Source organism: Hesperophylax consimilis, chromosome 23 (assembly GCF_061612785.1).
Source record: "Hesperophylax consimilis isolate HC1 chromosome 23, BYU_Hcon_1.0, whole genome shotgun sequence".
Lineage (NCBI taxonomy): Eukaryota > Metazoa > Arthropoda > Insecta > Trichoptera > Limnephilidae > Hesperophylax > Hesperophylax consimilis.
The window spans coordinates 27,741,864-27,758,841 of NC_142858.1; the positions used below are offsets into that span (position 1 = coordinate 27,741,864).

At 37.1% G+C, this 16,978-nt stretch overlaps 1 protein-coding gene across 1 annotated transcript in view; it reads left to right on the top strand.

The window, feature by feature from the left end:
* Positions 1-16,978, top strand: part of LOC149412518 (WD repeat-containing protein 47) — a 238,379-nt gene that overhangs the window by 218,961 nt on the left and 2,440 nt on the right. The window contains exons 6-10 of the mRNA XM_089645835.1: positions 3,210-3,403; positions 13,265-13,445; positions 14,568-14,711; positions 15,423-15,578; positions 15,990-16,209. Of these exons, the coding sequence (XP_089501961.1) occupies positions 3,210-3,403; positions 13,265-13,445; positions 14,568-14,711; positions 15,423-15,578; positions 15,990-16,209 (895 nt within the window). The remainder of the gene's footprint in view (positions 1-3,209; positions 3,404-13,264; positions 13,446-14,567; positions 14,712-15,422; positions 15,579-15,989; positions 16,210-16,978) is intronic.

Genomic DNA, 16,978 nt, shown 5'->3' on the forward strand with positions numbered 1-16,978 from the left:
AATTTTATTTAATATTAGCTATATTTGATGTATGGTTTATTAATGTTAATTAATACACGGAGAGATATCGATTATTACCCCCACGATAAATTTTATTTAATATAAGCTATATTTGATATATGGTTTATTAATGTTAATTAATACACGGAGAGATATCGATTATTACCCTCACGATAAATTAACAGGCCTTATGATGTTTTATCGATTTGCCATGATAATATATTTTGATGATACAAAGAATTTTCGTTGTAAAGCAAATATATTGTGATTTTTATGAACAGCTCTTCCGACATCATGATAATATAATAACGATTTAACGTTCTTATTCAAAATACTTAACTCTAAATTCGACTGTTGTGAATTCCTGCAACTTATAAACATACATACACCCACAGTAACAACACGACAAAATACAATATTCTACAGCAGCACACATAAGCGTAACTACATTGCCCACTCTCCGATACAACGACTTCACACCATGGGAAATCATTACTTGGGTGATGTTGACATATTCAATACCAACTTGGCAAGTTTTGTGGATCATTTAAAACATTTATTTCAACAATACTCCTAAACACATCATGTAAACCTACAAATAGCTGTAATTTTCTGTTTTTGTTTCTTGTGTTTGTATGACTTGTTACATAGCTTTTATCAAATGTAATTTTATTCTTATTTATTATGTGTCAAAGTATCTGTCAAATTAAAATTATACTACCAACCATATAAAAGCCCTATGGGCGTTAAATAAATAAATAAAATAAATAAAAAATGTATTAGTAATTTGCTAAAAGTTTATAGGGAAACCTGTGAATTCATTCGTAGGGGTTCAATCCCGTTTTTATTCGGAATTACCAATCATTTGAAGACATTACTTATTAACTAGCAATTATAATTTTTCTCCGTGTACCTTCCTAATCGAAAAATTCTCTTTCGAAATTCGAAATGATTGTGTTAATTCCTTTGGGATTGATAAAAATTAACCAAAGGTCGCCGACCGCTGATCTAAGTACTTTTTTATTTCTTGGTGCGTGGCGCTACGTCGAAATGATAGTAATAGTTTGATGATTTCAACAAGTCTGGCAGAATGGTAATGCCGTCGCGTGCACTGTTCAGGCGTGTAGTGTAGTGATTAATCGGAATATCTCCGTTCCATCACGTAAATCATTACGGTGTATCGTAACCGTAACGGCAACTGGCTCACGCTTATCTGGAAAATGGCCCGACTGAGTAAACTCGATGGCGAACCTTGATTGATCGTATGCAAGTTACGTTGTGACTTACGCGCATATATTACGGTCAAGCCACGGAGAGCTCCGTTTTAACTTGACTTTCAGTTAGATGCGTCGTTTCTTAAGTTACGTCCGGTACTTGAACCGGGCTCACTCTTATCTGGAATATGTCCCGACTGAGTGAGCTCGATGGGGAACTTTGATTGAGCGTATGCAAGTTAAGACGTGACTTCAGTAAGTGGGCGTATTTATTATGGTTCTGCCACTGAGAGATTTCTGTAATATGTCTCGTGGGTTAAAACTGAGCTATCATCATCTCAATGCTCCATTGTAATCTCTATAATGCGAATGCACAACAGTCCCATCTGCCCCCAACCGTCTGAAGCCAGTGAGACCATGGCATCCCCAATTGGGGTACGTCGTGAGGCTTAAGGTAGCGCCATGGGAAAGAGATGGGGAAGTATCTGGCTATGCTACCAAACACGGCCAAAGCCATTTCAAGCAATGTTTCTATTCTGAATGGTGTTCTTACACCAGGACGGTATTGAGAGTATCTTCCACTCTTGATCGTGCCATATATTATATTTTTAATTAGTAATTTGTGAAATAACACAAAATGAAAAAAAAAAATTGTGCGTCCTGGGATTTAAACCCGCGACCACCTGTTTGTTATCCGAGAGCCTTACCTTATTCGAGAGAAATGGAGATAGGTTAAAAGCTATCAGTGGTCGTCTATAGTCCTCCACCGCAACCCCTTTCTCTAGTACATGCGTCGTTTATAAGAATAAATATTACGGCCATAAGTTCAAAGCGTTTTATAGAACTCCATATTGCTCGCCATACAATCCCATACAGAACTTTCACACCTAAAAAGACGATGTGCTATAAGTGGCGACGATATGCGCTGTGATCTGCTAGCCAGGCTATATTTGAAAATTATGCGACCCCCTCTCCTACCTACGAATAGTAGGGTCAGAACAATTTACGGAGCGCTGTAATGACGCGGCTGTCATCTGTCAATGTGACAGATCCCATACAAAGAAATGATATTCCGCGGCAGTTACCCAATTGATGTGACCCTCTCTCTTGAGGAAGATTATAGCGTAGTGTGTCAGTCCAACATATAATACGTACGTGCCACGCCCAATTTATGCCTTAAGGGAGGTTACAAACCTATCAGTAGTACGTCTACTCATCTGTTGGTAGGTAGTTGATTCCTCGTTTTAATTCACAGGCCATTATAATTTCCAAACAATGTATCTACTTGTCAGTCTTGTCACTATTATTTCTTAGTAATATCAATTATTATTGTGATTCTCCAGTCACATGTCAAAATCAAACCATTAAAAAATCACAATTCAATAACTATTACAGTAGAAAAGTCGACAATCTATTTAATACGTAGACATTGTCTTGAATCATTTGTTTTGAACCCGCATAACAACACGAATGTTTCCACACGACATGCAGCCATGTAATCAACATGGTAATACTTAGGTACTAATGCTATGAAAAAAAAAACTTACAGGTGTATTATTTTTTAAATAACACAAATATGTAGTTTTTTCAGCGCTTCGAAGGTAAATTCTATGAGCAACATCACAAGTTTATAATGTATTGCTTTTATAAAGACTTACATGAGAGACTTTTTAGTTGCGACTGCCGGCAACCGGAACTTTCTCCGCTGCTGAACGGTTATATCTTCGGAGTCTTCGGAGACTGTTCCGAATCCAAATTTTACACATACGGCCATATTTCCTCTAAGTAATTACTACCCATGCATACGTGATATTTTAGTGTTTTGTCTCGCGTTTGCCGGCGCCTTAAAAGTTGAAGTTAGACAGTTTCCATTGTAATCCAAATTGAAACAACAGTGAACTAGAATCCTCACTGTACGAATGTTTTTAATTAAATTTAGTATAATATGGAGAAGAACATGTTAACGAAATATTTGGTTGTTTTTGTTTTTTGCAGCCTGTCACGGGCAGCGCGCTTCGGCAGCCGGACCCGGTGGGAGAGGCTCGACCACGCTTTGTGGCCGTCACGACGCTCGAGGACGCGCAGGCCATACGCTGTGCGGACTTCCATCCCTCGGGGCGCTTGTACGCCGTCGGATCCAACTCAAAGACGCTGAGGATCTGCGCGTATCCGGATACTTCCAGACTCAGGTAAAATTTAATAACACACGGAGAAAACTTAATGATTTAAAATTTTAATTAGTATTTTATAAAAATCTGATTAAATTATTCGTTTTTCTGTTAAAAAAGGACTGCAGGTCTATAACGAATGGATTGACAAAGTTCCTAACAAAGTCAGTTAAAAGCCAATGTTTTATGAGGAAGGCGGAACATGTGTTCATACAAATACTGATATTGTCGCGTTGCGTCACGATATTTATTAAAAAATCACGTGCGTGAACAAGTGTTTCGATATATTCTGAATGACTAATATTTTATCAGGAATTTGGCACGCTATCACTTTTTTAACAGGATTATTTTTATTCCTCCACCAACATCGTTTTGGGTATTTTAGTTGAAGGTTATTTCTAATCTCTAAATAGTGTAAACTAATGTCGCTATCCCCGTCTGTCTGTTTGTGCGCTTAGTTCTTCTAAACTACGCAACGGATTTTGATAGGGTTTTCACTGTCATTTAGAGAATTTCTTCCGGAAGGTTTACATATATAACACATGCATATTATATTTATAGAAAGTAGAGAAAAGTCGATGTTTTATAGTCAAGACATTGCTAACGCTGACTAAACCTCATAAGATACATCAAAAAATGTACTACGGAATTATATATCTTAAAAAGGCCTACAGAAAAGTCTGTGAAGATATATGTCTATCTCCTGAGGATAACCCCCAGAAATTCCGGTACTAACTACAGCTAGTATTTAATAAAAAAATAAAACTAATTGAAATTCGAAATTTTATAACCAAAATTCGAATATGTTTATCCGAGACACTAAACGAGGTTATAAAACAATTCATTAGAAATTTGTGAGCATTTAAAAAGGTAGCTGACAAAAATATTGGAAAAATTATTTGCAAGAGAATATTGTTAATTCTAAATTTTAAATATGAGATCTACAAATGACGTTTAATAACTAGGTCACAATGGTCAAGTGGTTAAGACGCTGTCCCAGACAAGAAATCCTGGGTTCGAATCTTAGTTGTTAACACAAGCGTCAGTTGGGAGAGGTGTCCTTATTCTACCGGTATTTCAATGGAAAATGCTCATAAGAACAGGTTTAATTGATCCCTTCGGTATTGGTAAATAGTCGGAAAAAACGACAAATACACGCCCAACATTTGTACACGGTTGAGGTTTTTCTATAGAGAATTTCTACGACTAATTATTTTAATATGGGAAATTATTTTTTGGAGTCAATGTATAAAAATAAAAATATTTAAAAAATGACAGAAAAAAAACGCATCTAACGGTCGCAATTGGAACCCAACCCAGATCTTCGGGACTGACGTCACTACCATTTGATCTATTACTATATTATTACATTCCGTTATTTTTATCAATCTCGTATCAATTATTGAATTACTAACAATAATTTTATTTGCATGGGATACTTTTAGACTTTTCTATGAGTCTAGAATGAATATTCAATTTATTGGCAATAAAATTGGATGGTTTATTTATCCCGTTTATATTAGACACCATCTAAGTTGTAAAAAAATCGGGTAGAACTTTGCAATCACACCATAAAGATGGCAGCCATACAATATTTATAATATGGGAAAAAATTTAAGATAATGCTAATAATTCAAAAATGAAAGTAAATAACGGGATTTAATCAGGTGGATATAGTTCAATTTGTAGAGGCGTCAGTCTCGGTCAGACTAAAAATATTTAAAAAATAAATACGCAAATGTTGAATATGTGAAAAATAAAAAAGTTGTACTGTAAATGGATGTAATAATAATTGTCGTATAATAAATCAAATTAAAAAAAAAAACAAATAATCAATGCGGGACGCCTGGCAAATATGCAACATCGAAATTAATTTTTACTGAAGGAAGTGAAAATTTATGGCGATGCCATACGTAGTAATGCAAAATCATGTGTTTTTGGTTTGAAAATTTGGTCGCCTAGAAATTTTTCAGATGCTTTAATTAAATACTGCGAGTAGAATACATCTTGGCCTTTGAAATAATCGAGTATTTTTTTGATGTCTTTTTATAAGCCTAGAAAAAAATAATGTAAAGGCCTATGAAAACTGCTTTAAAGTTCAAAATCTCCATCTTACGAACCCATTTTCGGTTATGATTTTATTGTATAATGTGGCAAATTAAGTTATTTATAAAATGATCGAAAAAAAATTAAATATTTATGCCTGAACTTCCACAAAATAAAATAAAAGTGACTTTTTGGCCATGTTTTTTTCTTGCATAAATCAAAACAGGCGGATGGTGTTAATCGGGAATTTAAACCTTATCGCCATCTACGTAAGGGTTGTTATTGATAGCGGCTCAATTTAAAATATTACACGATGTAGTGCATCGCCTTAAGTGAACAAGTCTTTTTTTAATATTTTTGATAATAAAACAATTTTTATTGTTATTAAAATATACACAAATAAATATATTACTTACAAATTAAAAATTCATCATCGCTTAGAATGGATCAAATATTATTACGCACAGGGTTTTGGCGGCCGGGCGGAAAGAGCCGACGAATCACGAGACTGGCCTAATAAAGCGTCGTTCCGTACAAGATTGTCGTTCCGTCTTGCCACGCCAAGCGCCAAAAGATGTTTCACACAACAAATAACAATATTAATGGTCAATGCACCTACCTACGTGTGTACATGTTTATAATGTATTGCATATTTCTCGATTCCATTGAATTTAAATTTTCTCACTGTTTTAAAAATATAGTAACGAGACAATTACCATTGCAGATCAATGGAACAGCCAGACGCTTTTGGTGTGTATTAATTGGGTTTTGTGTAAAACTGAACGCTGCTGATCAGAAAGTTGCTCGTTCAACCGAAAGAATCGGGTATTATTTACCCATGGGAAAAACGGCGACAATGTGCCTAAAGCGCGTGCGTGCCGAGGCAGCGGATAATAGTCTGCAATAATTTGACCCAAACAAAAGAATTTGCTTTCAACACGAACCCCCTTTCTCACTGCGAAATTGAACCGTGACGAATCTCTCCGACCTTTCAGAATACTTGCAAAATAATTTTGTTATTGTTATAACATGCGTGCATATTGTTATCGCTTAGAATATGGAGATTAAACTCAGTGTCAGAGGCACGGGTACGTGCTCCGGTAATGCATGGCATATTTATTTACGGAAAATAAATTTTACATTTACATAGCATGCTATTATGAGGACACTAGGGCAAGAGGGATCTAAACTAATGACACTACAAGAAGACACGTTAGATTCGTGCTAATCTAACAAATAATGTAGCAGCCCTTATTAAAAAGGTAGCTATTCAAAGAATACGTATGTATGAATGAAGTATGTCCACTGGACTCAGTTCAGTGACACCGCGCGCCTTGTCTCAATAACGTATCTTCCTGTAATAATTCATCTATGATCTTAACATCGCTTTTAGAGTAATCGAGTTGTTAATCTCATTTACGCCTATTTGAACTTACTATAAGATAAACGATGTTTTTTTTTACTAATAAAAAAGTTGGTATATAATATTGTCATAGCTTTGTTATTTTTATGTACATAATGCACAGTAGTCCTAACTGCTTTCAACCGTTTGAAGCCAGTGAGACTATGGCATCTCCAATCGGGGTATGTTGTGAGGTTGAAGTTAGTGAGGAAGGTAAGGAGATAGGGAAGAGAGAAGTGGGGAAGTACCTGGCTATTCAGATCTGGTCACCAAACATGGCTAAAGCCATTTGAAAAACGTTTCAATTCTGAATGGTTTTCTTAAACCATGGCGATACTGGGAGTATCTTTAACTCTGAAACATGCCGCTAATTATATTAAAATTATTTTTAAGTAAAAAATTGTTAAATAAAATAAAATTTTCTTAAAAAGGTCGGGATTGGGAATCACATCTTCCGGATTGCTAGTCGAGAGCTAGAAACACGTCGGGATTGGGAATCGCATCCTCCAGATTGCTAGTCGAGAGCTAGAAAAACTTTAATTTTTCAGATCAATTTCTCTTCATTGTTAGACCACTTTAATAATATTTTGATGATTTTTATAGCGCCATTTCTGTGCAAAATCACCTCAAGGGCGCTGTACAAATATATAAAACATTTCTACAATGATCTATGTTATTACTGACTAGTCTAACTATTATCAACTTATGTATAACAGATTGCATCCACTGGTTCGTCGATCACTAATGTAAAGCTATATGTACATATGTGATCCTAGAATGTGCATATGTTATTATTCTTATTTATTTATATTTTGTACATGCAGATAATACACAGTACCATACTTACTGTTTATTGTTTATTAGAGAAATTTAGGTACGGTTCGCACGCACAGGACATAATTGGACTTTCCGGCATTTATTTTACACGTAATTTAAAATTTCAATCTTTTTTCGTCACCCTTCACTAGGTCACTCTCCACACAGCAATCCAAAAGATGACATAGGCCCTGAGGGAAATAATTTTCTGTGGGGCCTCCTATGTAGGATTAATTTAAAATTAAAAAGGTGAATCTGTGAATCATCCACTGTGACAATGTCTGTCTGAGCAGAATGTTTGATCGGAAGGTAGTCACCAAGTAATGCACTTCCACCTAGCTGGTATTTCATTAAGATATTTTTTTTAAAATATTTAATTACGATAATTAAAACAAGTTTAGAAAATTTGTCTATGAATATCGATTCAATCAAATAACCTGCCGCAACCTCCGCTCCCCACCGCTCGTGCCCTTCCGCGCGTGGAATAATGACATCGGAAATGAAGGATGAAATCGGAATGAACCCGCGCTCTTTGGTTTGCTGTCTACATGGAGTGTTTTAAAACAATTATATAGTGATAAAATAACTATTTTTAGTGGTAGTTTATTTGTTAAGTTAAATGTTATATTAAGCGTATAAATATGTATTATTTGTTTTATGTGTGTAACGATATGATAAGTTGTATAATTAAGATGTTTAAGTAGTACTTGGAAGGGAATGGCCGACAAAGATGTCGATGAGGTTCGCTATCCATCACATCGCCAACCCTTCGGTGGCGCAAAGAGGAGGACGGAACGTGATCAATGTCGAATTGGTACATGGAACATTAGAGGAGGAATGGAAAGAAAGATGAACGAACTGTGTGATACTATGGTGAGCAAATGTTTGGACGTACTTTGTATAACAGAGAGTATGAAAAAAGGTAGCGGTACAATGCAGCATAATGATAGGCTCGTCATTTGGTCTGGGAGACCAGATACGGAGAGGGCTTGTCAAGGTGTTGCAGCGCTACTGTCTCCCAGAATGATTGAATGTATGTTGCAGTATGAATGTGTAAGTCCGAGAATAATGTGGATCAGATTTAAAATCGGTTTGACAAGGGTGTTTCTTGTTATTTGCTACGCCCCTGTTAATTCTGAAAGCGATGAAGTGAAAGATGATTTTTGGACTGGTGTGAATGTTGTAATGAGACTAAAAAATATGAACGAAAGGATTATAATGGCAGGCGATTTGAATGGGTGGGTGGGAATTAGACGTGACGGATTTGATTCGGTCTTAGGTATGTTTGGGGATAAAAGAACGAATGACAACGGGAACAGAATGCTTGAAGTATGTTTAGAGTGGAACCTGTTTGTGTCGAATACTTTCTTCGATCATAAAGGTATCCACCAATATACGTGGGAAAGAGGAAATGAGAGGTCAATTATTGATTTTGTAGTAATTGACTCTAGGTTGAGAGCTGTTACCGAGGACACAAGAGTTTTCAGAGGGGCTGAGGTCGAAACTGACCACTTTCTTGTAGTGTCGAGAGTAAACCTCTTTCGCGGTTGGCGCTCTAAAGTGAAAACGGTACCAGCTCCGACAAGAGTCAAAATAGAAAAACTGCAAAACGATAATGTGAGAAGTAAGTATGTGAATTGTGCAGAGATAAGATTGAATGCGAAGGAAATGGATGGTCTAAGCATAGACGAAACATGGAACCACATAAAAGTGTGTCTTTGTGAATCTGCTAGGGAGGTTTGTGGAATAAGTACGCAAGGTAGGAAGAAAGGTGATGCATGGTGGGATGATGAGATTAAAGCACTGGTCTCAGAAAAGAAGAAAGCATGGTTGTGTCTGATTGCGGCTGGCAGTGCTTCCAGCGAAGAGAAGTATCGAGCGAAAGAAGTATATAAGGAATGTAAGAAAAAAGTAAGAGTTGGAGTGAAAGAACGAAAGAAACGCCTGGAAGAGGAAGAAGGAATGAAAATGACAAACCATTTCCAAGAAAACGTTAAGTTGTTTTGGAAAGAAGTCAAAAGGTCCCGGAGTGGCCCAGAAAACGGAAGCATGAAAGTGATAAAATCAAAAGATGGAAAAATGTTGACGAATGAGGAAAAAATAAAAGAGAGATGGATGAATTATTTCGAGGAAGTCTTCGAAAGCGAAGTGAATGACAGTGATTCCAGTGGCGAATCAGATATGAATGACGATGGAGTGAATGTTACCGAAATTAGCAGGGATGAGATAGAAAGCTCGATTAAATGTATGAAGAATGGTAAGGCTGTTGGGTTTGACAATATTGCTGCTGAATATTTTAAAGGAGGTAGCCGTGTAATTCTCACATGGTTGTGCAATCTTTTTAACCAATGTTTAAAGGAAGGTTACACGCCTTTAGATTGGAGAAGGGCTGTGATCATGCCATTATACAAAGGTAAAGGGTCACGTATGGAATGTGGGAATCATAGGGCTATTAGCCTGCTTAGTTCAGTTGGCAAGCTGTATGGTAGAATTTTGATTGAAAGAGTAAGAAAGGAAACAAAGGATAAAATATGGGATGTGCAAGGTGCTTTCATGAGTGGAAGGGGGTGCATGGACCAGATCTTCTCATTGCGTATGCTCACTGAGAAGTTTCTGGCAAAAAACCAGAAACTTTTCTGTGCCTTTGTAGATTTACAAAAAGCATACGACCGAGTCGACAGGAAAAAGCTATGGAAGGTGTTGTCCAAGTATGGAGTGAATACGAATCTGATTCAGGCAATTGCGTCTCTGTATGAGGGAAGCGTTGCATGTGTTAGGGTAAACGGTGGTTTTACGGGGTGGTTTGATATCACAAAAGGTGTTAAACAAGGCTGCGTAATGTCACCGTGGTTATTCAATCTATACATGGATAATTGTATGCAAGAATTGAAAGAGGTGGGATTGGGCGCGAATTTGAATAATTTGAAAGTATGTTGCCTGTTGTATGCTGATGATGCGGTGCTGATTGCTAATAGTATAGATGATCTACAGTCTCTCGTGTCTAGGATGAACGAAGTATGCATGAAGAATGAGTTAATGATGAATGTAAGTAAGTCTAAAGTAATGGTGTTTGAAAGAGAGAGTACGAAAACAGTGTGCAATATAATTGTGAATGGGGAATACTTGGAGCAGGTGGATGAGTTTGTGTATTTAGGAAGTATGTTTACGAGAGATGGGAAGGCTGACAGAGATATCGAAAGAAGGGTAAATGCAGGTAATTCCGTTAATGGAGGACTAAACGCCGTAGGCGCTAACAAAAAATTGTCCAAAGAAGCGAAGTTAGCAGTCCACAACGGAGTGCTGGTACCTACCTTGATGTATGGAAGTGAGGCATGGAACTGGCAAAGAAAGGATGAAAGTAGATTAAATGCTGTTGAAATGAGATCCCTGAGGCGTATGTGTGGTAAAACCATGTTTGATCGTGTGAGGAATGTGGAGATCCGCAAAGAGTGCAAGGCTGATGTAAGCGTAATGAGTAAGATTAAGAAAGGGACGCTTAGATGGTTTGGGCATGTAGAGCGAATGAGCGAAGATAGGAGTGTAAGGAGGATATATGATGCAAATGTGAATGGTAGCAGAAGTCGGGGACGCCCGAGGAAGACATGGCACGATCAAGTGAATCAGATACTCGAGTCGGGCCATGTCAAGAGTCAGAATAATAGAAGAGTATGTATGAGACGATGTATGAATGTGAATGAGGCAAGGAGTGTGTGCCAAGACCGAGTTGTTTGGCGGTCCGTCCTCTCTGCCTACCCCTGCGGGGAAACGGCGTGATGGTTAGTTAGTTAGTTAGTTATGTACATGAATTACACCCTCCGTAATCATTTATTCTTTTTTTATTCATACATTGCAAGTATTTTTTGTTAAAATATCATTTGGTAATGTGAGCCTCACTGTAGGCTTTCCTTGTGCTGGGGTCTTCATTTTGCATATTTATGTGACAAATCACATGTGTAAATAAGATGGACTGTATTGAAATTATGTTAAACTAAACAAATTTATATTAAATATTAAGATATAAAATTAAAACAAATAAAGTAAAGTAGTGAAAATCAAAAAAATTAAGGCAGTTATAAAAACTATTATCTTAAAAAATAAAATATGTATATTTTTTTAGGAACATAAAAAATAAGTGTTTAAGAGAAATATGTTATAAATCGGTAGAAATTTCGAATGTGGGTTTCTAACCACTTTCAATAAATGTGAAACCGAACAGATCACATTTTATTTATTGTTTTTGTGTTTAATTCGTAGAACTCCATTTAATTTTTTTAATAAAATTTAATTAAAATCAATTTTAATAAAACGGGGTTTTCCAATAAGAGGTGTTATTTTGAAATTCAATCGTAAAAGATCAGTGGTTTCGTTGCTTGTGTGGCACGTAGCGCCGTCTTGTTGAAAGTAAACGTTGTCCCGATCAATACCATCCAATTTCGACCATAAAAATCATTAATCATATCTCGATAGCGATCCATTCACCGTAACTGTTGCTCCAGCCTCATTTTTGAAAAAGTAAGGTCCAATGACTCCGCCGCACCAAACAGTCACACTTTGAGGATAGAGAGGCTTTTCAACAATAACTCTTGGGTTTTCCGAGCCCCAGATGCGACAATTTTGCTTGTTGACTAAGCCACCGAGGTGGAAATGGGCCTCATTACTCAAGATGATTTGCATTTGATTCACTCAAGTGAATTTTAATAATTTTAATGCGTTGTTGAAGCGTGTATCGTTCCATTTTTATTAATGGCGTAGTTTCTACTTGTTAAATGTCAAAAAAGTGGGTGTGTCAAGCCTACGCAAGACAGAAGTGAAACTTCTTTTGTTAAACCGTATGAACCACAATCAATTACGTATTTCACTCGTATTACACTCACGACGCAGTATACTAACCAAGCAGCTGATGCTTGGCGTGGCGCAGTTCGCTGGTGTCTGAGAGAGAGGAAAGAAGAGAAGAGAGAGAACGTTCGTGAGCGGCTCCCCCACCTCAACAAGCGCATATGGTGAGAGAGGGACAGTGAACGGTGAGCGGTGGTGGGGGTACCCGCATTTTCGTGTCGATCCTGACTCGGTTTTACTCCGTCCCCAAACCATTACGCGCCTAAAGAAGTTTCACTTCAAAAATGACAGCTTCAAAAGTAACACCTACCGAAATAGTGGGCTATTCAAAATAACACCTCTTATTGGAAAACCCTGTATAATTATTAAGCTCTGCCATTATTTTTTGGTTTTTGTTATTGTTACAGCTGTTTCGGCTTCCAAGGCCATTTTCGAACTGTGGTTTTAGCCACGTTTAGACGACTTATTTATATGATTCTATTTTACCCCCTCCAAATTTAAAATGATTTATTACCAGTTCAACCGATTTACTGATAAAATAATTGTGACAATAGATTTCATATTCTGTGGTGGTATTTTTATCACATTTTCTCTATAATTTATACTCCTATTGATAGTTACTATTGATTCACCTTTCCCACCCTTAAATCAGAATTTCTATATTTCTTAATGAATTTGCATGATCAAAATAAGTAAAAAAATATTGTTTATGTCTGATTTCGGAAAAATTCGGGGACTTTAGCTAGTCTAACATAAATAAATAATCCTTGTCCACGTTTCAGAGAGGACCACAAGGCGTACCAGCCGACCGTGGTGCTGAAGCGCACCAAGCACCACAAGGGCTCGCTGTACTGCCTATCGTGGAGCCCCGCGGGGGACCTGTTGGCCACCGGCTCCAATGACAAGACCGTCAAGCTCATGCGGTTCAACGTGGACACGGCCAGCCTTGAAGGTCAAGATGAGGTAAGCACAATACTGCCATCGTAAACAAAAAGGCAGCTAGAAATATTCACATTTTTACTTTATGTTGTCAAATGCTTTAAACTTTTTTCCCTATAAAATTTTTTTCTCCCTAGATCTAGGGAGTTTTACTCAGACATCACATCACTGACTGACTCCCCCAATATCTGACTACACCACTGAGTGCAAAGTTATCATTGAAAAACCGTAAAATGCTGTTATGGTGATATATTTATTTACAACGTGTTGGAGTACGCAAGTTCTATATGGAGTCCAACCTACAAAGTTCATATTCAGCGAATAGAGCGGGTTCAAAAACATGTTATGTACCACCTAGCGTATTGTGATAAGCGAGCTCAATCACTTCCTCACTACACCGATAGACTAAATTTCTACAATGTACGCACCCTTGAACAGAGAAGACTAAATATTGATTTAAATTTTCTTTTCAAAATTGTTATTGCTCTAATAAACTGCCCTTTTTTACTCTATCAAATTATGTTCAACGTTCCTAGAATTTTGTTCCCGACTTATACATTATATTCCGTTACATATTAAAAAATATAAAACTAAGCTGGGGTATGACTCACCTTTACCGAGAATGTGCCGTTATTTTAATGAGACATATAAAAGTCATTCCATTGATTTGTCAATGTCATCATTGGCCACCTTCAAATCAAACGTAAACAAGACTTAAAGCTACCTATCGTGTTGATCTAAAAAATAATTACTGTTGCTGTTATGAAATGTATATGTAAGTGTATGTATGTTCTTTACTTACAGTGTTGTGTTCATCAATGTTGTGTTTGTCTATAATTAGTGATAGTATCAACCAAGTTTAATTAATGTAATTGTATTTCGAGAGCTTTGATATGAATCACTGTTGACAAACCTAAGAAAAAAAAAAAAAATAAAATAAAATAAAATAAAAAAATATATTCATTCTATATTCATGCATTCTATTCCACAAAATTATACAACACAATGACAACCACAAACACACTTGATTTGATGGAAGACTGACAATGATTTGTGGAGCTATCTGTGTATCGATATTGAAACTAAGAGATCTAATGTGTTACTGCAGCTATTATTCACCCACTTTACCTTGTGTAATGTTATCAGGTGGAATTGATGATGCACGACGGCACAGTCCGCGACCTCTGCTTCATAGAGGACACCAGCAACAAGTCCAGCCTCCTGATCAGCGCCGGCGCAGGCGACTGTAAAATATATGTCACAGATTGTGCTACAGGAAATCCCTTCCAGGTAAATACCCCATATTCTCTTATTTCACATTAAAATGGTCTTCAGTACAAAGAGTTACTTGTCAGAAATTAGTAAACTGCTACTCAAATACGAATATACGGAGTAGAGGGCCTGGGACTGTCATTCCGTAGAATTCGTAGTTTATTAATACAATTTATCCACAGTATAAAATCAATATTTCATCAGAAAGAAGTTATAAGAGTTACAAAGTTAGTATACTGAAAAGAAGCGACCCAGAATACAGCCTGAGAAGAGGTGAAAACGAAATGTAATCAACAACAAACCTGCGCATCGGTACGCCACCAAAACGCTGACAAATCTTGCCAGTACGAAGGCATTTTGTATTCCTTTACTGACTAGATAGGTTCTAGATCCTCAGTAAAAGAGGAAACAACAACTGTGTTGAGGTGTCATGATAAACTTTAGAAATAGAAAATTGTTCTTACACATTATATTGTCTTTTTTCTGTTGCTCCTGGAGTTATCTTTTTTACTCGATGAGTGCAGTTCCGCAGAGTTAGTCCTGTAGGATGCATATTGCCATGATGATAGTCAACCTCCTACGTGAAAGGGCACCAGAAGTAGAAACCTTTTACGGTATTTCGAGATAATCTTCTCTTGCAATTATGTTAGTAAATCTGTCACTGGGTTGCATTGTTAGCACCTCCAGTGGTACCTTATTTTACAGCCATGTGTTTGAACTTGTTTCCAGGCCCTGAGCGGTCATTCGGGCCCCGTGCTCTCCCTTTGCAGTTGGGGTGGAGCGCTGTTTGCATCAGGTTCGCAGGACCGCAGCGTGCGTCTGTGGGATCTTCGCTCTGCCGCCTGCATAGCTCTCTTCACACCGCCTACTGCCATTGGACCCAGGGTAAGAAATATATTTAAATACACTAGCAAAATTTCTCGCTTACTGTGATGGTAGAAGGAAATTTTAATTATTGGCAAATTATTCATATCACATTTCTTTACAAAAAATTAATGTCTATATATTTTATATTTAATGCTTTATTTATACATATAGTATAACATTGTTGACTGCTCTTCACTGAAAATATAAACTGATAATAGTGTTTTGCGTTCATTTCCAGTGTGCTTGTAGTAACGTCAATTGACCCTTTCTTTACATTTTCAAACGTCGAAATCCTGTTTTGAACAGATAACCAATTTCATTGTGCAATTTGGTGGCATCAGCTTTCTTTCAAAACGGTATAGATCGCACATAAGATTTTCTGTTTGGTGATTTAGGGTATTTTGGTTTTACCGTATTGTGTGTTTGCAGGGGTCCCCCGTGGGCAGCGTGAGCGTGGAGCCATCGGGCCGCCTGCTGGTGTCGGGCCACGAGGACGCAGCGTGCGTGCTGTACGATGTGCGCGGTGCACGCACTCTGCAGAGTTTCAGGCCGCACTCGCAGGACGTGCGCTCAGTGCGCTTCTCCCCGGCCGCCTATTACCTGCTCACCGCCAGCTACGACTCCAAGCTGATACTGACCGATCTGCAAGGTAGGCCAACATCACTTCGTAGAATTTCTTGATAACTCATCTTCATTCTGATCAAGAGTCAAGAGTCGCTTCCACTGGGGCACCCGCTTGGACATGAGTCATCGATTACCTGTCATCTTGCATTCTTTCGAAATGTTCAGCCCAGCGCAGTCTTTGTAACCTACAGAATCTTACAATGGTATCTTTTTCTTTCCAGTAAATGTTTAATTTTAAGTCTGTACGATCTATTTTTTAGCAAATGTCTAAGAATTTTTCAAAGTAGGTTTTTTGCATTCATCAACTGCTAATTTATTCGCTTTGGGTTAAGCATCGTGTCAATTGGTCACTTTTAGTTTTGTAAATCAGCAGTTTTCTTATTTTACTTATTTTTTATGTATGTACAAAAACATCAGTACTATAATTTCACACAACTGTAGTCCTACGCCACACCTATGGTCTAAACATCTATATTTGAAACATGGCTCACATCTACTTAACTGTTTTTTACACTAAATGATATTGTTATAGTTTGGGAATACCCTTATTCCACCATATTTATTCACTTGTCAACGGTCAGTGCAGGTAACTTTAACTTTTACTAACATGCTCTCAATTATGATCCTTTATTTAGCGAAATATTTGATGGACCACAATTGTATACATACTTCATAACACAGCTATATAGTCCAAAGATAATATCCGCAAAGAAAATCTTTTTTGATGACTTGTTTAGAAGATATAACGAAATATCAAGGATTGGAATGATTTTGGACCGTATTTGAGTGAAATT